Source organism: Aedes aegypti, unplaced genomic scaffold, assembly GCF_002204515.2.
Source record: "Aedes aegypti strain LVP_AGWG unplaced genomic scaffold, AaegL5.0 Primary Assembly AGWG_AaegL5_hic_scaff_1708_PBJ_arrow, whole genome shotgun sequence".
NCBI classification, from domain to species: domain Eukaryota; kingdom Metazoa; phylum Arthropoda; class Insecta; order Diptera; family Culicidae; genus Aedes; species Aedes aegypti.
Window position 1 is genome coordinate 8,313 of NW_018735166.1, and position 21,582 is coordinate 29,894.

Below are 21,582 nucleotides of genomic sequence, written 5' to 3' on the forward strand. Positions count from 1 at the left end.
ATTCGGTATTTAGAATCAACAATCAAGAAAACTGTTTTCTAAAGATGAATTCACACTAAATCGAAGCGAACGAGCATGTTTTATGCTATAACATATGAATTTTACCACTTGTGGGAGCTTATGAATGCTGACGGCACTTCTTACAGAAAACGACCATATAATGATAGCTGTGTGGTACCAACTAAACATTTGTCAAATACACCGTTATTAAGCGGTTGAATGTTGTATTTAAATTTACAAATGCTAGAAGACAAATAGTATAACATGGGAAAAATATGTTTTACGTCAACGTTTATGTTTTGAGCGAGTTATCCGATGTTGAACGCCAAAGTGATCCGTCACTGTGGGTGATCCGTAACTGTGTGGGCATGGTATATTACAATTAACCCGGTTTTGGGCAATTTTTTGATGATAATTTAGTGTGTATTTTTCGGCAAACTTAAGTTTACAGCTGGTGTAAAGTATGCCTGTCATCGATATTTAGTGTTTTAGCCAGCGAACTTTTGCCCCACACTAGATTCGAACTCTTGCCCCACCGGTGGGGCAAAAGTTCGAATAAGACAATAAATTTTGAAACTGTTATAACTAAAAATGGGTGAATATTTTGACACAAGTTTGTTCAGCAAATTATAGCCAATATGTTGGAGGTTCACTGTATGGTATTTGTTTTGTTTAAACTGCTATTGTTTTCCTGGAAACTTTGATTATACCACTAAGGTCGAACTTTTGCCCCACCTTACTCTATCCATCGCCACAAGCAGCAGTTGCTTTTATGCACCAAATTAACCACTCCTTTCGTCAAGTTGGGGTGGTAGCATGGTTAGCGTGCACGCATCGCGGTTGTTTTTAGCAATGTACTAGGTTCGAATCCTGTCGCCGGCACTAGTTTTTGTTTATCCACATAGTGATAATTCTCGGGAGCAGTTGGTGAGCGAAAATATGATGGAGTGAAAAATAAATTATCCCCGGAGTGGAGTGGTTTTCGGTTATCCACCATCGTAGCTCCAGGGAAAATTAGTGTGAGCGATAAAAGATGTTCACGTGAGGAAGCGAAAAAAGCATTCTCCTTACGTGAGAAAAATCGTAGATTTCGCATCATTGATACGAAAATTCAGAACCCTGCATATATCACAAAAATGCTACAAGAGCATAAATAATTACTTTGCAATAAATAAAAACAATACATAGTGGAAATCAGGACCTTCCATAGCCTTCGTTAGTAGGCGGCTACAAAGCAAATCCATGCTGAAGGTGTCTGAGTTCGATTACCTATCGGTTCAGGATATTTTTGTAATGGAATTTTTATTTGAGTTCCTTGTCCATGAAGTGTCATCGTGCCTGCCACACGGTACGACTGTAGAAATGGCAACTTATGTAAAGAAACCATTTAGTTATGAACTAAGTACTCTTGAAAATTAAGCTGAGAATCAGGCTCTGTCCTAGTGTGGACGTAATGCCAAAAAGAAAAAGACATAGTGGAAATAGGCAGGATAAGTACCAGTGAAGATGATAAGTGAGAAGATAATAAGTACTTGATTAAACTATCGAAAACCTGTACTTCAATTAATGGGGGCGAAGATTAGAGCATGGGTGGAGCGAAGATTGAATTTGGGGGGACGAAAATTAAAGCACACCATCAATCCAAAAATTATACTTTTTTCAATAGTAAAACTTTGTTTTGGATAACTTTGCAGCTTGATCATCCTAAAATAATAGATGAATAGTTGAATAAACCCAATAACATTATTTGATATTGATTAATAGAGTCAGAAATTTATTATTCCTGCGATTACATGGTTTAGGGGGGCGAAATCTAGTGCTTCTACCCTATGCTAATGAGGAGTTTTACGATCTTTTGTGGTCGAGTGTTCCCTGAATTACCTACGATAAGCCTTTTTCATAAAATTCACTGACTTCCCTTAAAATTCCTAACGTGATTCATATATCGAACGTGTGCCAGAATAAGGACGAAAGAAACGTGATTGATTTTTCCACTATGAATTGAGTTGATAAGATGCAACAAAAATCGATCACGTTACTTACATCCCCGTGCCAGTACTCTTCTCTTATCCTACTGTCCGTTAGTTTTTCCATTCAAGGGTCCAATCTCCGGTGGCACCAGTTCCACATCGTCGAAGTACGGCTGCTGCATGGCGTTCCGGGCGGAAATCCGTTTCGTCGGGTCGTAAACCATAAGCAGCTCGAAAAGGTCTTTCGCCTGGTGCAGGGCGATCTCCTCGGGAACCGACTGCCCGTCCCAGCGGGGGAAACTTCTCTTGTAGTCCGGCAGCTGGGACACCCCTGGCCAGTTGCTTTCGTCCGGAGTTCCCCGCGTCCGGAATATCCGGTACAGTTGGTCGATTTCGCTGTCCCCCGGAAAGAGTGGCCTTCGCAGTATCATCTCGGCGAATATGCACCCTAAGCTCCAGATGTCCACCCCGGTCGCGTAGAACTTGGTCCCCAGGAGAATCTCTGGCGCCCGGTACCAAAGGGTGACCACTTCGTGAGTGTAAGTCCGCATCGGAACGTTAAACGATCGAGCCAAGCCGAAATCGGCCAGCTTCAGGTGCCCCTCACGATCCACCAGCAGATTCTGGGGCTTGAGATCACGGTGCAGAATTCGGTGCATGTGACAAAATGCGATTGCATCCAACATCTGGTGCATGTAGCTTTTCACAAGCTTCGGCGTGAAGGAGGATTTGTGCCGGTCCAGAAGCTTCTTTAGGTCCATGTCCAAATACTCGAAGATCATGTAGATGCTGGAATCCATTACGGCTACGTCGAACAGTTCCACAATCGAGTGGTGCTGGAGATCCTTGAGCAGCGAAATCTCCCGGATGGCAGTCGACGGAACGCCCTCCGTTTCACTACAATTTCAAGAACAGCTGATTCAAATCCCACTAAAAAGACACACAAAGGACTCACCTGTCCAACCGTATCCTCTTGAGGGCCACATACCGCTGCGTGTTCACATCTTTGGCCTTATACACCACTCCGTAAGTTCCCTCGCCAATCTTCTCGATCCGCTGGTAGTCGCCTATTTTGTGCATTCCTGTTTCCTGACCGAGGTTTCATTGGCACTCGAATTCAAAACGCGCTAATCAATAAACGATCGACACAGGGATTCGCGTGACCATTGCCCTCGCCAAACAGCTGGAACCAGATTTTGGATGGGAATCCCGTTTGCGGTGAGAGCAACATAAAATAGCATAACTTTACAGCGGCTGGGACATCGGTTTCGCGCCAAAATCGCTGTCAAGTAACGGATTCGTTGTTTACGTTGGGAGTTCGGGCGTTGCTGAAGGGCGCTTACACGCTCGTTCGAAACTACTCGGAAGTACACTGTAAGACCAAAGTACCCTTTAAAAGGGTAAAAAAGTACCCTCTTTGAGAGAAACTAGCTTAACTCATAAAAAGAGTAAAGGGCCCGTACTCATTAAAGAGTATACCGCTTGTACGTCAAGTTAACGAGTGATTTATACCCTTTATTCCAAATGAGTTTTGTTTGGAATGAGTGTAAATTTTACTCTTTTTTATGACTTCATTATATGAAATTAATTAATAGTTATGAATAATGTGCACACAAATCATTGGGCGTTTTGTTTTGCAGTTTATTAGGATTTTCTTGAATAAATCTTATTAATTAACAACCAGTTAACGTTCTTCTAGGCATGCTCCCTTTCATATAATTAGCCCTCGGACATGGTCGCTGTTTTCTGTGCGGCGTCTCGCTCCAGGTCGTAATGAGGATTTTTGATGCCATATCACACCTGCCTGTAAGAATATCAATATTTATTTAATTAAGAACGAGATGGATAACAAATCTCGATTTATCACTAACCTGCAAGATACTGCTCAATAACCTTTCAATCAGGATACGACTTCGGTCGCAACGAAAGATAAAGATTTTTTTTCACTCATTAAAGAGTAAACCATTGGAACTAACAAATGGGCAAAATTTACCCATTATGCAAAAATTTGAAATACCCCTATTTTGACAGCTTCATATATGAATATACATATATATATATATTGTATATGTATATTGTATATATATATATATTTATATATATATATATATATATATATATACAATATATATATATATATATATATATATATATATATATATATATATATATATATATATATATATATATATATATATATATATATATATATTATATATATATATATATATATATATTGTATATATATATATATATATATATATATATATATATATATATATATATATATATATATATATATATATATATATATATATATATATATATATATATATATATATATATATATGTATATATATCAGAAAAAAGTGGGTATTTTTTTACACCTTATAGAGTAATGCCAAGTTTACAGTGTACACTAAAATTAGGATGATTCAAGCATAATTTTTCAAAACGGCATATCTAAAACTCGGGAAGGATTCGAGAAATATGTGATGCAGTATTGCGCATTTTCTCCATCACTGGACTATCGCAGAAGTTTCTAACAAACGCCAGAAGCGCTAATAGAAGTACGCAATTCAATCAATTTGGGGTGGTGTCTTAGGGGGACCTTAGTGTATTTTACAGAACGGCAACACTGATGATATTGCTGTTACTTTTACACGTTACGACACCGCCTTCTGTCAAAATTACATTCATAAATTAAGCAATCAGCTGTTCAAAAATGTCTCGTAAAATGGACAATTCTACGCAAATGAAAAACATTGAAAAACTGGTGGCACACTTGTTCACCCCACTGTCCACTACAATTTATATCTCTCCAATGTTTTAAGGAACCCCTTTTTCCCCTATGAATTTATCTCCACGCTATGGTGAATTTTGATCAGCTGTTCCTCCGCGGTCTACACTATGTTGTTCTTCGAATTCGTACATGATGACGTCACGAAAAATGTTGCTATCTCTGTTGCTCTTTCATCATGGTCAACTAACTATCCTCTTTGACATTCTTTGCAGTAATTGTTTACATTCTGTTATAAGGAGTTGTCATTCACTGCAGGAATCATTGGCATTTTTTTTATTTCAAGTTTCGAGGTGTTGTCTAGTAACATCCATTTCCTCCTATTATGCCACTTCTACGGTGGCTGGAATTCCCACATTCATCCCGAAAATCATCTTGCTTGTGTGGGCCGTCGGAATTTCTATAATAACAGGTTCTACAACGAAGCCATAATTTTCTTTGCGCCAGCATAAATATTTCTCCGTTTTTGTTTTTATCAAAACATCTTTAAACATTTGCCATCATCGAAGTTCTACTTGATAATTTGATGATGGAAGAGAACCATCACGACAAAATCCTTCACGACCAAGATCCTTCATATCCGTGGAAGCTGTGGTGTTCCGGTTGAATGGTTCTCAAGAAGGGTCCTGCTCTCTCCTGGTATTGTGGCCAATGGAAAAATGGCGACGAAAATTTTACTGCGTGTCAGAATACCTTTTTTGAAGCAGTTTGACCCCAACTGTAAATCCGGAGGAGTTCCCGTTTCGAGGACGCAAGAGCTCCTCGACTGGTATTTCACTTGACCTGGATTTCCCCTGAGTATCTATTACCGATCAATAAGAACAATTTGCTACCACACAGTAAAATAAAATCTTTGCCAGTATTTTCCGCCGGTCGCGAAACCGGAAACGAGCAGGACCCTTCTCGGAACCCATTTCGAGGACTATCGCGGGGCACCCCAGCAGTTTCAGGCAACAAGATGAAGGCGATGCAAATAGGGCGATATTCAAAACTGAAAATGCAATAGATGGCTCTTTTTCTGTGGTAGTAAAATCGAAATCCTGAAGCAAAGAAAGCACCACGGAAGATGAACTAAACACAAAAAAATATGTATTCACTTTACAGTTGATTTGTAATCACTACTTTTTTGATCCAGTTTCCTAATTTCAAGTAATTTACGTTTTTCATTATTTTCCATACGTTTTGACAGTTCTCCTACTACCATTCTTCCATGCGCTTGTGTTGAAAGTTTGAGAAATTTGAGAATCCAGCGTACCGCGATCAGTGGAAGGAATACAAACAACAGTGTCGTCGATCGGCGGCCAGTTTAAGAAACTGAATGTTCTGAAGGTTGTAATCTGTACTATTTGCCGCTGGCGCCATCCATTTTGGATCGGCCGAAATTCCTCCGCTTCTGGTCCGGGAACTAATAGCGCGTCAAGCGTCCGATCGTCGCAAAATCCGTCTAAAGAATGACTCTTCAATAGCGTGAGGCCACGACAAACCAATTTCAGATTGGATCCCGCTCTCTTTCTCTTTCTCGGTGTATCTCTCTCTTTCTAGCGTTCTTCCAGAAACGAAGCTTCTCAGCCTTTGCTCCGCTCTTATATGAGTATGAAATTTCTCTCGACTAATTTCATTTCTCAATTACTGTGTTGCCAGTGATGCTTGCATTTTGTAGCTTAATACAGTTACGCAAATATCTCAGACAACGCAACAATCTGAGTCAATAATTATTATTTATTATAAGAATAACATTTTACTACCGCTTTAATTTACCTCTAAAATAAAATTTTAATCTTCCATATATAATCGCTTCTGATCACTACAGTACCCTATTGTGGTCTTGTAGGATTTCGTACTGGATGCAGCCACGATGATGGCTATTTTACGGGTAGTCCTTATCATTCCAGTGACGACGGTTTGAGGCAATGAATATCAAACAAAAATAACTTCTTCTCATTTTTTTTATAGGCAAGCGAGTCAGTTTTTTTTGCTGGTGCTGGTAGGGTGGGGTCAAGGGTGAGTTTTGACATTTCATCATGTCTACAAACATTCAATGCAGGGATGTTATTGAACATTGTGGAAAAATCTCCGCTTTGAATGCCCACAAGGTTGAAACAACTGTGCCGCACAACGATTATTATGTGAAAGAGTGGTAAATATCCATGTTTTTAAAAATTTATAAAAAAAAATCAGGAGTGTATGTAAACAAAATCTGAAAGCGTTAATATTCATTAAAAATGATTGTTTTTCGAAGAAAAATACAAGAACTATGGTAAAGTTACCAGATATGTTTGGCTTCAATGCGGGACAAAAATGGTAAAATTTTGAAAATTAGTGTATAACAGAACTTTATTTTCACTCTCATAAAATTGATATAGCAATCTTTGCTGGAATATTATTGGAATACATACAATACTAACATAATATTCAAAATTTGCTGTAACTGTTTAATTTCTCTGATCGAATTTTAAGGAATCCACAAATATACCTTTAACCGGAATCCTAACAAAACTCTGATGGAAAACAAAATTTTCACAGTATTCCCCAAGTAACCATAAGCACTAATAATAAGCCCTTAATCAGCATCATAGATGCGTACATGCATTATAATAGCACCACAAATGCTTACACACCTTATAACAGCACTTCCGCTGCATAGAAACCCTATTACAGCATCATTAATGCTTCTAAGCCTGATGCATACAGGCTTAGAAGCCTTAAATAAGCACTATATTGGCTTTATATTCGAATACAGGGCATGTTTAAATGCCATCCAGTGTTTTGACAGATATACCACGTGCTTTGTGTTTGCATATAGTGGTAAGAGGGAGTCAAACATAAATCTTCTCACTACTACAATTCTCGCATAACTTATGATCTCGCCCTAAAAGCCATGTATGTAGCTCGTTTTTTTCTGATTATTTGAAAGGATTTACACGTTATTTAACAACTCTATGATGAAGAAAGGATCATTCTCTACCTGCCAGTGGTGTTGGTTTGGATGCTTATTCATTCATTTACTCAGAAACAACGAGCTGCACAGGTGGTTACCAATGGATTTTAGGGCGTTATCTCAGATTATGCGAGAATTGCAGGTTTAATGACGGGGAAAAGTGATGGTTTAAATTGGTCACTTTTCTTTCCAATACTATTCATCTTATGTGGCCGTAGGAGCAAAGGAGCAGGACAACAACTCAACAATACGGGGTGTCGCAGGTTCAAGACGCAAAATGAGGAATTTCAGCATCATAAAACGAGGATCAAAATGTGGCAATTGCAAGTCCTCAAAAGGATGAAAGCTACCAAAACGAATATATGTCTGATACAGAGAAAGTACTATCTGTATCATTTTATTACATTTTTTGCATACTATTAGAGGTTTCCGTTTCATTCATTCATTTATTTATCTCGTGTACCAGTTTGCTTGGCCGCATACGCGAAAGCTCTCTGGCTGCGTACGCGAAAGCACAAAATATTCGCCCTAAAAACCTGGCGAAAACAACTGACGTTTCTCACGTGGTCTTATATCAGCATTAGTGGTGTTAGAGAAGCACGGTTATATTACGGTTGTTAAGATTTTTCTCCAGTTTGCGGTAGCCGCGCAGAGTTCTACCGCAGCTGTCAAAGTTCTACCGCAGGCTTCGAAATCATTCCATCATTGAAGCAAACAATTCAATCATAGTATGCTTGAAGAGAAAACGCTATATGAAAAAAAGCAACAAACAACAATCATCAAGACGGTATCCAAGGTATCATTGAAGCCTACTGATGATTTACCAGTGCAAATCAGTGATGTGACAGCTGCGGTAGCTTTTCGTTGAACCGTAAAGCGGAAAGTTTTCCCTAAAATTGCAATATCTTGGCACTATAATGGCACGCTATTTCGCCTTTTCTGGCATTATAATAGCATTATATGCGTATATAAAACTGACATGCATCAAATGATTACCCTATATGCGCATATAACGCTGTTACCGTGCCGCATTATCGTGCTTACTGGTTACTTGGGTCACGCGTAGAAGTTTTTACAATATTCTCTGTTACTCGATATTTCATATCTCGATATCTAGTTAGAAAACCATAGTAAAAGTTGGTTTTCGTGAATCCCTCGATGGTTTCTTGGATCGCATTCGCACTGGTTTTGTGTACCTCCCTAACTTAATGGTCCCTTCAATATCGAAATATGGAAAAGTTGGCTGTATTTTAAAAAATAATGTTAAAATGTGTAATTTCTAATATTGGTTATCTGGTCACTTTAGTTTAGATATTGATTTGAATAATGTGTGGATCCTATCCGACTGATAATGAATAACATTTGATTGTTTATATTTCAAGTAAAAAATCTATTAGTTTTGGTTATCTCTACAATCCGGGACGTTTTGCGGGACGCGTGGTGATGTGGCACAGGATGCTCAAATCCGGGACTGTCCCGCACAATCCGGGACGTCTGGTCACTTTAAACTATGGTAAGATCTGACGGAAATAGTCTATTTGGCTTATTGGGCCAAACTATCCCCGTTAGGTAGGTGCAGCTCTCTCTATTACTGACAACATTGGTGGGGAAGATAGAATACCGAGAGATTTTTTTGAGAGAATAATCGATATACTTAAGGTGCAAGAGAAAATGGCACAAAAGTCAGAACTGAAAAAAGCAGTTTTCTCCTATTAAAACAACAAATAGGGTCCTGAAGCCCTGTCCCGATTTTAGTGCCAAACGCTTAAGTTTAGGCCAAAAACACATGTTTACTCAATTTTCTAATGTTTTTCGTTGGTTTAAGTCGAAAAAACATTTTCTTTAGATTTTGTTACACCCCTTGAACTCAAATTTGGGGAGTATTTTGTTTTCCGTGTCCCTCCGAAATGTCAGATAGGAACAACTCCAGTGTTGAAACTAAAACCCCTGTGGTATTTTTGTCGACTACGCGAACGTCAAACATGATCTCAAGTGTCAAGGTTCATTTATGGACCCAATTTTTGAATTAAAGTTTAAATATGTTATAGCCCTTATTTTAGCGGGAAAAATGCTAAAGTAGTTGAATTAACATGCTCTTTCGGTTCGTTAAATAAAAACAAGATTTTATTAAAAAATTTAGGACCCAATTGATGAAAATAAAAACATAGCCTTTTTATTTGGCAAATAAAAGAGCTGTGTGGTTTTGTTTCTTCCATTTGTCTATTTAAAAAGTGAAAACTGCTCTTTCAGTTTTTTGCATCATTTTTACTTGGGCTTTAATTCAGGTTAAAGGCAACTCAAAAAATTAGGTAAACTGTTTTTTTTTTTTTGCAATTTCTCATCGTAATACACTGAGCTGAATCTCCAACTAGAATATATGTGCAACGCACATATATTTTTGCAATCAAGCTTCGCATTTGGACTGTATTAATTCTGCACATAAAATTAAATGCTCTGTAACCCTTAGATTTCAAATGCAGCGCCTTTATAAATTATATGCGATTGCATGTTAATTTCTATAAAGCTCGCCAATATATTTAATTTGCGATAAAATATTTATTTCCCCCTATATTTTTTTTTTTATTAAACAAGCTTACAGCTAATTAAACACTTTATGCGGTTAGTTTGATCTCAATATCATGTTTATTTGCACTTCAATGAAATCATTCTGGTGGACTTATTGGATTTTCGGGAGCAAGTTCGTAGCTTTGGTTATAGTGAAGTGAGCAGCGGTAGGGTTAATGAGAAAGCCTTCATTTATGCCGGAGTACGGGTGGAGCTGAAGCATGTGGGAGTTTACGCTGGTGTCTATTCGGAATAGGCGTATCCTTAAACGTTCTAGGAGCGTGGCACTGTTTTTACTGCAGTCCACGTCGTCAATCGTCACAGAATTTGAATCCGGTAGTTAGATTCAGCACCTCTGGATAAAAACAAAATTGCTGATTCGTCAATATATTGGTTTTCAAACACTTTCACTTAAAGAAACCTACCTTCTAGTCTTACAAAACTCCATAACCCATCGAGTCAGTGGTTTCAATAGAACTTTTGAGAATAAGATCATATTTTTAAACAAAAGAGCAATTAATTTCAAAACCGCAAATCGTGCTACCAGGATGATGCAGAAGGTGAAATGTTTTCTTCTCATTGCTCGGCGAGTGTTCTAGGATTCAATTTGAACATAAACAGGTTATAACAATCTGACCTTTATAATGCATTAGAACGCAAGTGAAGATTATGTGCATTGACATTGTATTTTATTGTTATCAACTAAAATTTATATGCGAGCACATAAAATCAAATTTGAGGCAATAATTCAACATCTATCTAATTTCTGCACATAAAATATAATGGAGATTTGATTTCAGTGTAGGCTGTTTAACATCACGCCAATCTGTCATGAAACGGCCTACTTTCCTGCACTGAAGTATGCAGTGCTGGAATAGTCATAACGCAACTGAAACCAGTACTGTAATGATTCATTACGCAACGCTTTCTCATTACGCAACTAATGAATCATGACACACAATTTATCAGAAATTGTAATATTATGATGATTGCATTCCGATATAATTTCTGATACCCTCAAGTGGTCTTCTACGAACTTGCAAAAAATGTTGTACGTAACTCGTTGCAGAACTCGATTTTTTACAGCACTCGTCGTTATTACCCAACTCGGCAAGCCTCGTAGGATAAATTTACGACTCGTGCTGTAAAAATCATCATTCTGCAACTTGTTCCGTAAACTACTATTTTCGTGTTTCGTTTTGTTTCCGTGTATCTGATTTTCCGCCCTTCAGAAACACGCTAGTTTTTACCCTTATTCCTGTTTATATACTTGTTTTCGTGTAGATTTCACCGAGTGCATCGAAAAACGGTGTAATCGCATACACTGTAAACTCGACATTACTCTTTAATGTGGGAAAAGTACCCATTATTTTCTGATATATGGAAACGTCAAAATAAGGGGTATTTTATTTTTCCAGATAATGGGTATATTTTGCCCTTTTATATGTTGCGTTCTTTTACTCTATAATGGGTGAAAAAATCCTTGCGATTCAATAATAGTGGAATTCCCCATCAGGCTATGCAGCAGGTTTTGTTCGCAGCAGTAGTTTGTTTCCACAACAAAGAAAAAAGTGTTCAGAAACACTAGAAGGTCAAGGTAGGTGCACTAAATAAATTCTTTTTCCTGCCGTGTGCGCTAACTAAATGAAAAATTAAATTTTACAGGATGATTTTAAGGCCGAGTATATCCCGCATAAGAATGTCCTGCCGGAGAAGCAGCCCCATTTTCCAGGCCAAGCAACCCCAAATGCTGATAATCCTTTGCATTAGACCAACAATAATTGTAGTTATTGTTAATATTTGTTAAATTGAATAAATTGATGTTTTTTATATTAATAGGATTCCATTGTTGATTTTCCTACGAAAATACCATACAAATCATACTCAATTCCCATATATAAAAAAAGAGTAAATTTTACTCTGTTCCTCAAAACATGTTTTCGGATAGTGGGTAAAATTCACTCGTTGATCTGACGTACAAGCCGTTTACTCTTTAATGGGTACAGGGCCTTTACTCTTTTTATGAGTTAAACTAGTTTCTCTCAAAGTGGGTACTTTTTTACTCTTTAAAGGGTACTTTGACCTTACAGTGTATATGCATACTATATAGTAAACAAATCATTACATCGCTTCATTGCTGGAAGCGTGTTTATCAACATCAACATAAATTCAAAATTTTAAACTAAATAATTTAGTTAAACAATATATCGTAAAAATCCTGAAAGTTTCGATAGTTATTGTGTTGAGTTTTTTCATGAATCGAGTGTTTTGTCTACACGGCGAGTCTTTTGGAAACGAATTCAAAAGCGAGTTATTCTTTGTGCTGCTCTGGATGCCGCACATTTTGGGTGAGTCAAAGATGGTTAAGGGGGAAAGTCACCTTTTTAACCAGAGCTTTCAGGTGAAACATATCGTAATGCACATTAGCCTGCATGTGCCCCTAATCACGATTTCAAAAGGCACGAATCTTCGTACGAAGTCGATCTTATCTAAACTTTTTGCTAGTGCTAAAACATAAATTGCATTGTCTTTCGATATTTCTTGTTCGGAGATTTGTCTTTTCAAAGTTTAGTACATTATTGAATTTTGATACCAAACTGTTTCACATTTAATTAATTATTGAACAGCTTGGATTCCAAAATCAATTAGGTATATGTACCCACATCTTGGAAGGCGTAAATCTCGCGAAAGAAGCATCAAACGATAGTGCAATTTGTAAAATTTATCTAAAAATTCTAAAAACTACTGCAACTGCACAAAAACTCCTTAAAGTATGCAACAAGCTAGATAAAAATGAAAATTGCTCATGATGTAATGATTACCGATAAATCGTGTATAAATCATTTAAACTTCGTTATAGAAAATCAATCACAACATTTAGCTACGAATCGTGTTTTAATTTTATGATCAATCATTCATGTTTTGCTTTTAGCCATCTTTGGGTAAGTAGGTAAGATACCGAGAGCTTAATCTCCGACCTTCATCCGAGAAAATGGACCTTCGGAACTTCAAAGATGCCACACATCAGTAGCTGGTTTTGAGCAACTCAAAACTTTTATTTCTAGGGTTTTTTTTAAGCATTAGCTTGATCGTCAATCTTTAAGATTACTGATTAGACATAACACGTAACTAGAACTAGAATCGGTAACAGGCAGTCACAGCTACTACACAATAAAGAACTGCTTAAAGAAGTTCCCGGCAATGCTCAGCTAGTACCTACAATATAATGGTAGAAGGTAATTTCGAAAGAAAACGCCCTTAATCGTTATAATGGTTAAATAGTGATAATGGGTTTAAATGCCTTGATATACTTAGTCCACTTCCTCAACGGTGGGTCCCTGTCGTCCTCCGTAACCGGCCCCGGAAGTGGATCTGCTTCCTTGGTGAGGGTCCGCTGCCCTGGTGCAACCGTGTCATGATCGGACTGCAGATGCGACTCAGCTTCGTCCATCTTGTGGTCCATTTCCTCCTTGCTGGCCAGCTGATTCGCGTCCAACCATTGCAGCGTTTCGTCGCACTTCTCCTTGACGGTGTTTTTGTCCGATTCGCTCAGCTTGTCCTCGGCCGATTCCAGCGAATGCTTCAACTGGAAGCAATAGTTCTCCAGCTTGTTCCTGGCGGCGATGCATTCCCGGAGCTTTTCGTCCTCCTCGTGGTATCGTTCCGCGTCGGACACCATTCGATCGATTTCCGGCCTGGCTGAGGCGACCCTTGTCGTTCTTGATGGTGATGTTTCTTCTCGTTTCCGGTGCTTTTTTCTTTGGCCGATACGTTGAGGATACCGTTGGCGTCCAGATTCGAACGTGACTTCGATTTGGGGAACGCCCTCGAGGAGCTGGCGGGAATGCCTGATAGGTCGAACTGTCCGAGGCGGTTGTTGTCCTTGGTCATGGCTCGTTCGCCTTCAAACACCTGGATGACACGCCGGGTTGGTTGTCCGAGTAGGGTGGTGAAGATTTGAGTCTGCTTTGCACGGGATTCTGGTGTTGCGTTCGACCAGTTTGGACATGACTCCTCCAGCGGTCTCGATTCCTAATGAAAGTGGAGCTACATCAACAAGTAGAACATCTTGAATCTTCTCGTCTTTGTCTCCGCTGAGGATAGCTGCTTGAATTGCTGCACCGTATGCGACTGCTTCATCTGGGTTGATTGATAGATTTAGCGATTTTCCTGAGAAGAAGTTCTGGAGCAAAGTTGGATTTTTGGGATGCGAGTTGATCCACCAACCAGAACGATGTCGTGGATGGAAGCTTTGTCCATTTTTGGCATCGGACAGGGCTCTCTCGACTGGTTGAAGGGTCGAACGGAACAAATCGGCACACCAGTTCCTCAATCGAGCCCGGGAGATCTTCGTGTAGAAGTCGATTCCATCAGCAAGGGCATCGATTTCAATCGTAGCTTCAGTGCTGGACGATAATGTCCTCTTGGCGCGTTCGCAAGCCGTTCTGAGACGTCTCAAAGCCCGCGCGTTTGGTGTGATGTCCTTTCTGTACTTGCGCTTGAACTCCTCGACGAAGTGAGCAACCATGCGGTTATCGAAGTCCTCACCTCCCAAATGAGTATCTCCTGCCGTGGACTTAACTTCGAACAGCGATCCCTCGTCGATGGTCAGAATAGAGACATCAAACGTTCCACCGCCCAGATCGAAGATCAGGACATGACGTTCGCCTTTGAGGTTCTTGTCCAAACCGTAGGCCAAAGCGGCGGCCGTTGGTTCGTTAATGATTCTCATCACGTTCAGCCCTGCAATCGCTCCGGCATCCTTCGTGGCCTGACGTTGAGAATCGTTGAAATAGGCCGGAACTGTAATAACTGCGTTCTTGATGTTCCGACCCAGGTAAGCCTCGGCGCATTCCTTCATCTTGGCAAGAATCATCGAGCTGATTTCTTCCGCCGAGAATTTTTTGATTTCACCCTTGAACTCCACCTCGATCTTAGGTTTCCCATTATCGTTGATGACCTTGAACGGCCAGTGCTTCAGGTCGGCCTGAATCTTCGGATCATCAAATCTACGGCCAATCAATCTCTTCGCGTCGAACACCGAGTTCTTCGGATTGAGGGCCACCTGGTTATGGGCCGCATCGCCAATCAGCCGCTCCGTGTCCGAAAATGCTACACAACTGGGAGTGGTTCGATTTCCCTGGTCGTTGGCGATGATTTCCACCTTGCCATGTTGGAACACCCCCACACACGAGTAGGTCGTTCCCAAGTCTATACCGATAGCGGACATTTTCACACTTTACCGTTATCCGCCACTATTCTATTCACTTTTCCCCGCTATCCAAACGAAAAATTTCCGAAATTTTCACTTTGAAAAAGATTTTGCGTTTTAACTTTTTGCGCTCTGTTGTCGCTTTTACCGCCGAATTCACGTTTTTGCTTGCGTTTCGCTCTTACGCTTGAACTGATTTGGACGAGAGCTGCTCGAATCGGTCCTATATATAACGCCAGGATCGAGCAGCTCCAGAACATTCGAGTGCTTTCCACGTGTGTTTTTCTGGTCCCGCGGGAGTGGCAGTGGAAAATTCCACGTGGTGAGCAGATATGTTTGTGCTCGAATGCCTTTCAGTGTGACCCCGAAATTAGCACGTGGATGTGTGCGGTTCGTAAATATTTACAACACAACTATAGGATAATGGGGTTGGGGAAATATGTAAACACGATGTTCGATTTCTAGAAAAATTCTGATGGAAGTCCATGGAAAGTCTCAAGAAAAAGCTGTATCTACTACTACAGAACAATTCGAAAACAATGACGGTGATTTTATTCACAAAAATTGTTTAGATAAACGATAGCTCAAGGACCGAAGCATCCTCCTTTTGTATACCAGAGTGATCCTAAAGACAGAGTTTGAACACCCCTGGGCACGTGGGTTAATGTGTGAAACGCACACTATTCTTGACATATATGGTATACGCAACAGAGCATCCCAGACATATAACGAAAATTCGATCTGATACTCGAAACTGCTCGATTGGTTCTAGAATTTGCTGCACCTATTTCGTTCTGGTAGCAGTCGAGTAAGCCAAGACAACGAAACTACTCGAACATTTATGGAAACTGCTCGAACTTTCTAGATTTGCTCGCTTCCACTATATAAGCGCTCGGTTCGAGCAGCTCCCGTCATAACAGTTCAAACAAGCGAACGAATCACAAGCAAGAGAGATAAAGCGCCAAAACGCAAACCTACGCAAGTGAAAACAAAATTTCAACGTGAAATAAATTCAAACAGTGAAATAAGTGAATACAGTGGAAAAGAGTATTATTTCGAATCAAAAAGTGTTAAACATCAGTACAGAAGCAAAAATGTCTGCAATCGGTATTGATTTGGGAACGACCTACTCCTGTGTAGGAGTGTTCCAGCACGGCAAAGTGGAAATCATCGCCAACGACCAAGGAAATCGAACCACCCCCAGCTATGTGGCATTCTCGGACTCGGAGCGGCTGATCGGTGATGCCGCCAAGAACCAGGTGGCCCTCAACCCGCAGAACACCGTTTTTGACGCCAAACGATTGATTGGACGCCGTTTCGACGACTCCGAAAAAAAGGCCGATATCAAACACTGGCCCTTCAAGGTGTTCAACGATGCTGGCAAACCGAAGATCGAAGTCGAGTTCAAGGGAGAAAAGAAACGATTCGCTCCGGAAGAAATCAGCTCCATGGTTCTGGTCAAGATGAGAGAAACGGCCGAAGCCTATCTGGGAAAGAGTTGCAAAAACGCAGTCATCACAGTTCCAGCATATTTCAACGATTCCCAGCGACAGGCCACAAAAGACGCTGGAGCCATTGCAGGACTCAATGTGATGCGAATCATCAATGAACCAACGGCAGCAGCTCTGGCCTACGGCCTGGACAAGAATCTCAAAGGTGAACGAAACGTCTTGATCTTCGATTTGGGTGGTGGCACATTCGATGTCTCCATTCTGACCATTGACCAGGGATCGCTATTTGAGGTACGTGCTACTGCCGGTGACACTCATCTGGGAGGAGAAGATTTCGATAATCGCATGGTGACTCACTTCGTTGAGGAATTCAAGCGCAAGTATAAGAAAGACATCTCATCGAATGCACGAGCTCTGCGACGACTGAGAACGGCATGCGAACGAGCGAAGCGCACATTGTCATCCAGCACAGAAGCAACGCTGGAAATCGATGCCCTTGCCGATGGAATCGACTTCTACACGAAGATCTCCCGGGCTCGATTTGAGGAACTGTGCTCGGATCTGTTCCGTTCCACGCTTCAACCAGTCGAAAAGGCTCTGGCCGACGCCAAAATGGACAAGAGCTCAATCCACGACATCGTCCTAGTTGGTGGCTCGACTCGCATTCCAAAAGTACAGAATCTGCTGCAGAACTTCTTCTGTGGAAAATCGCTGAATCTATCAATCAACCCAGATGAAGCAGTCGCATACGGTGCAGCAATTCAAGCGGCCATCCTCAGCGGAGACAAGGACGAGAAGATTCAAGACGTTCTACTGGTTGATGTGGCTCCACTCTCATTGGGCATCGAGACAGCTGGAGGAGTCATGACCAAACTGATTGACCGCAACACCAGAATCCCGTGCAAGCAAACCAAAACCTTCACAACCTATGCGGACAATCAGCCAGGAGTATCGATCCAGGTGTTCGAAGGAGAACGTGCCATGACCAGAGACAACAACCGTCTGGGCCAATTTGAACTATCAGGAATTCCGCCAGCACCGAGAGGCGTTCCCCAGATTGAGGTCACCATTCGATATTGATGCCAACGGTATTCTCAACGTAACTGCCAAGGAAAAGAGTACCGGTAAGGAAAAGAACATCACGATCAAGAACGACAAGGGCCGACTCAGCCAGGCCGACATCGATCGAATGGTGTCCGACGCAGAAAAGTACCGCGAAGAAGACGAAAGGCAACGGGAACGCGTTTCTGCCCGCAACCAGCTAGAAGGCTACTGTTTCCAGCTGAAGCAATCCCTCGAATCGGCTGGAGAAAACTGAGCGAGTCGGACAAGAACACCGTGAAGGACAAATGCGACGAAACGCTCCGATGGTTGGACGGAAATACGATGGCCGAGAAGGACGAGTTCGAGCACAAGATGCAGGAGCTGAGTCGAGTATGTAGTCCAATAATGACTCGGTTGCATCAGGGTGGAGCGGCCGGAGCGGGAGCCTCTAGCTGTGGCCAACAGGCAGGAGGATACGGTGGCAGTTCGGGACCCACCGTTGAGGAAGTCGACTAAAGCGAATGGAGAGATTAGAATGAGACTGAATGCTAGTGAGAGTGAGTGATGTTGAAAGCAATATAGAATATGCATTTAAACTGGAAGTTTGTTAATGTTCCTATTATGTTGAGCTTGTTTTAAAATAATAAATATGAGAAACAAAATATTTTTTGTTTTAATACCTTTGAAATAAACATACCGAAAGCCTCAATTAAATTTTTAAAGTAGTGTTCAAAATGGTCTATAGGCCTTCTCATGTGACAGGTCCGTCTATGCATTTGTTTACATCGGTGGAGGACTGGTGCAAACAAGAGGCTGTCATTTCCATAGAAGAACTGTCAAAAGCTTCCCGATCAGCTGATTTGAAACGTCTTGTGAATAGGCCTATACTTGAGAGTCTACACATTGCAGTTTAGCTGAACTGAGCAAAAAAAATCTAGTTTGCAAAATGTGTTGTTTCCAAATCAGCATAAACTTGAATTTGATTAAAATTAAAAAAAAATAAGTTCACGTTTTTCTTATTTAACATTTAAGCCCAGTCTAATCTAACATCTATAGCATTGACGAACAAGAGACGGAGCTATTTACTCATTTTGTCATTCCCACTAGTTGAAATTGTCCCCACCTTGTCGACGATCAGGAAGTAAGCGTTGTTATTACACAATTTCTGCAAGTAATAGCAAAATTATCGGTGGTGCAGAAGTTTTATGCACCTTCAACACTAGTTAAATGTAAACCCACAAATGCTGTCTATTGTCTCAATACCAGCCAGTAACATATTTTAATAAAGTTGTCTCTTGCTTTTCAGGCTCAAAGTGTTTGCGATATCTAGCGAAATTAGGACGATCCATGAATGTTTCGTTGACTAAATGGAGCACAAGACGGAAAACTTGATATGTTTAAAGATCAAGCCTAGATCATCTAGAAGGGTTTCTATAGACAACTACCACCGTGCCAAAGGAAATTTAAATTCTCGCGATTCAACAATACAGAACACTACACATAATCAACCTGAAAATATAATCAGCGCTGCAAACTTCGAACTGGAAACCAGTCCATTGAATAGATGTGGTGTGCGATAAGCAACTGGTAGGCAGCGATCAGCCAGCGCTGTGCAAGATTACCATAATCGCTAACCATCCTAAGCAAATGATCAATGCACATGGCCGAGAGGAATCCAACAAAAAATAAGCAGCTTCGCATGGTAACGGTATGGTAATTTGTTTGGCAACACTGAACGAATTAGCAAAAAGCAATGTTTATTCCGTTTTTTATGCAAAGCAAAAAAAAAATGAAATCCATAGCCAAAACCAAAAGTTTAAATTTACCAGATATCTAAAATGACATCCTAGATCTAGAACATCTGGAAACGAATCAGGTGTAAACTGATAAAAATGAACACGTTTATCCGTGTGTTTAAAATTATGAATCGATCCATCAACGTCTATATCAATTTGTTGTGATTTTCTTACATTCTTCGTGTGTATTATACATTCAATTCCTTAGTTTTGCTTCATGGACTGATTTTACAATCGACAACATGAATTCCATAGTTTTCCACATAAGTTCCTGAAGCTTTCCAATTCAAATTCGTGTGCGTCAATCTATGGGTGCATAGATCATCACCCAACACGGATTCAGTGTGTTTAACTTATATGGTTATCTTGTGTTCATGATCATTATGTTCAAGTTGGACCGATTTGAAATCGATGAGCTTGCGGTCGATTTCCGTGTTCCAAATTTCTAAATTGTCTGTGATCAACCATAGCGAACTAAATTGCGGTCGGACCTCGTGTCGAACGAAAAGAAGCAAATTCTGAAGCTGAAAGTGTTAGGAGGAAAATTTGCGGATTCGTTTTTCTCTCTATTAGTGAAGATGAGGAGTTCATTCTAATTTTATATAGATAAAATGCATTACTTCCAGCATTAGGAATAATGTATGGTGTTACAGAAAAATTTTATACAACTAACAGATTTTCCTAGCTTTCAGCTTCGAATAAAATGAAATATGCTAATCCCGGGCTTCCCAAATTATGGATTTGCGGCGCCCCGCTTGTTGATGACTGAGCTGTTGATCGAAAATCTTCGTCAGTTTGGCCATAACATTGTCGAACAGACGTCGGTGAGATGGCAGCAGATAATTGAGAAATTTCTCGTCCATCGGAACGCTGAGACTGCGCAGCAAGAGCCTTACATTTACATCATCAAATCTCTGGCATCCTCATTCTTAGAAAACCAACAGTCGGAGTTTAGTCTGTTTTCCGGGTCGATGTCCTTGATGTTAGAAGCAAGTGATTCGAGAATCTTCTCTGGAGCGCTTCGCTGAGCTGGTGCCTCACGATTCCCGGTGAATTATTCCAGAAGCACCCCCAAACAGTTGCTCTGATGAGCCATTTGATGCTTCACCTCCAACAGCGAAATTTCTCCTCTAACAGCTTCATCCTCGGATTTGACTTGAGTCGGCCGGATTATTGTTGATTCGGATCTTTAGGCTTGAAACTCGTCGTCAAAATGTTACCTTCTTAAATAGTCTTGAGGAATGAAAAGAGCTTGATAATTAAACGTCTTTATTACTCGGAAGGTAAAACTAGAATGAATAATACACTCACAAACCTGTTCATAGTTTTACGGCATGGCTACTACAATTGGTGTTTGGAGATCGTAGCCATGGTAACACAAAACTAACGTGTTAGGAACATTTTTTTTTTAATTTCTCCGTAGTAATTTCCATATAAGCCTACTACGTCTTTGGTCCACTTTTAATGCACCGATAATGCTGCACATCTCACAGAATCATATTTTTATCATAAGGGTTGTAATAAAGAAATGGGAGATCGGATTTTCAAGCTTTCTTGTAAGTAGTATGTATCGTTCAAAGTGTTCAGGAAGCGATTCAAGTTTATTTTTTAATACATCCAAATCTTTTCTTGAGATATCCTCTAGATATCCCTTAAGACAGTACACCTAATGTTTCTTCATGGAACTCATAAATAATTCCGGAAGTTATTCCAGGAACTACTCTAAGAATTTGTCTTGGAATTTGTCTAAAAACATCCCTTGCAGTCATTCTAGTTATACCGTAAAACGAGGTGATAGGAAAAAAG

At 40.2% G+C, this 21,582-nt stretch overlaps 1 protein-coding gene, 1 long non-coding RNA gene and 2 pseudogenes across 2 annotated transcripts; 1 reads left to right on the forward strand and 3 right to left on the reverse strand.

Annotated features, from left to right (window-relative positions):
• Positions 1–1,751: 1,751 nt before the first annotated feature.
• On the reverse strand, positions 1,752–3,333 carry LOC5576141 (cyclin-dependent kinase 2). The gene is made up of 2 exons (XM_001662440.2): positions 2,926–3,333; positions 1,752–2,867 (listed from the first exon to the last, which is right to left on the reverse strand). Exons 1-2 carry the CDS (start codon positions 3,048–3,050, stop codon positions 2,072–2,074), a joined length of 921 nt encoding a protein of 306 aa, XP_001662490.1. The 5' UTR covers positions 3,051–3,333; the 3' UTR covers positions 1,752–2,071.
• Positions 3,334–10,293: 6,960 nt separating this feature from the next.
• LOC110680647 lies at positions 10,294–11,109 on the reverse strand. Its single transcript, XR_002502955.1, has 2 exons — positions 10,699–11,109; positions 10,294–10,628 (listed from the first exon to the last, which is right to left on the reverse strand). It is a non-coding gene; the product is annotated as an uncharacterized LOC110680647 (long non-coding RNA).
• Positions 11,110–13,545: 2,436 nt separating this feature from the next.
• On the reverse strand, positions 13,546–15,696 carry LOC110680646 (annotated as a pseudogene).
• A 719-nt stretch (positions 15,697–16,415) lies between these two features.
• Positions 16,416–18,628, forward strand: LOC110680645 (annotated as a pseudogene).
• The last annotated feature ends 2,954 nt before the right edge of the window (positions 18,629–21,582 follow it).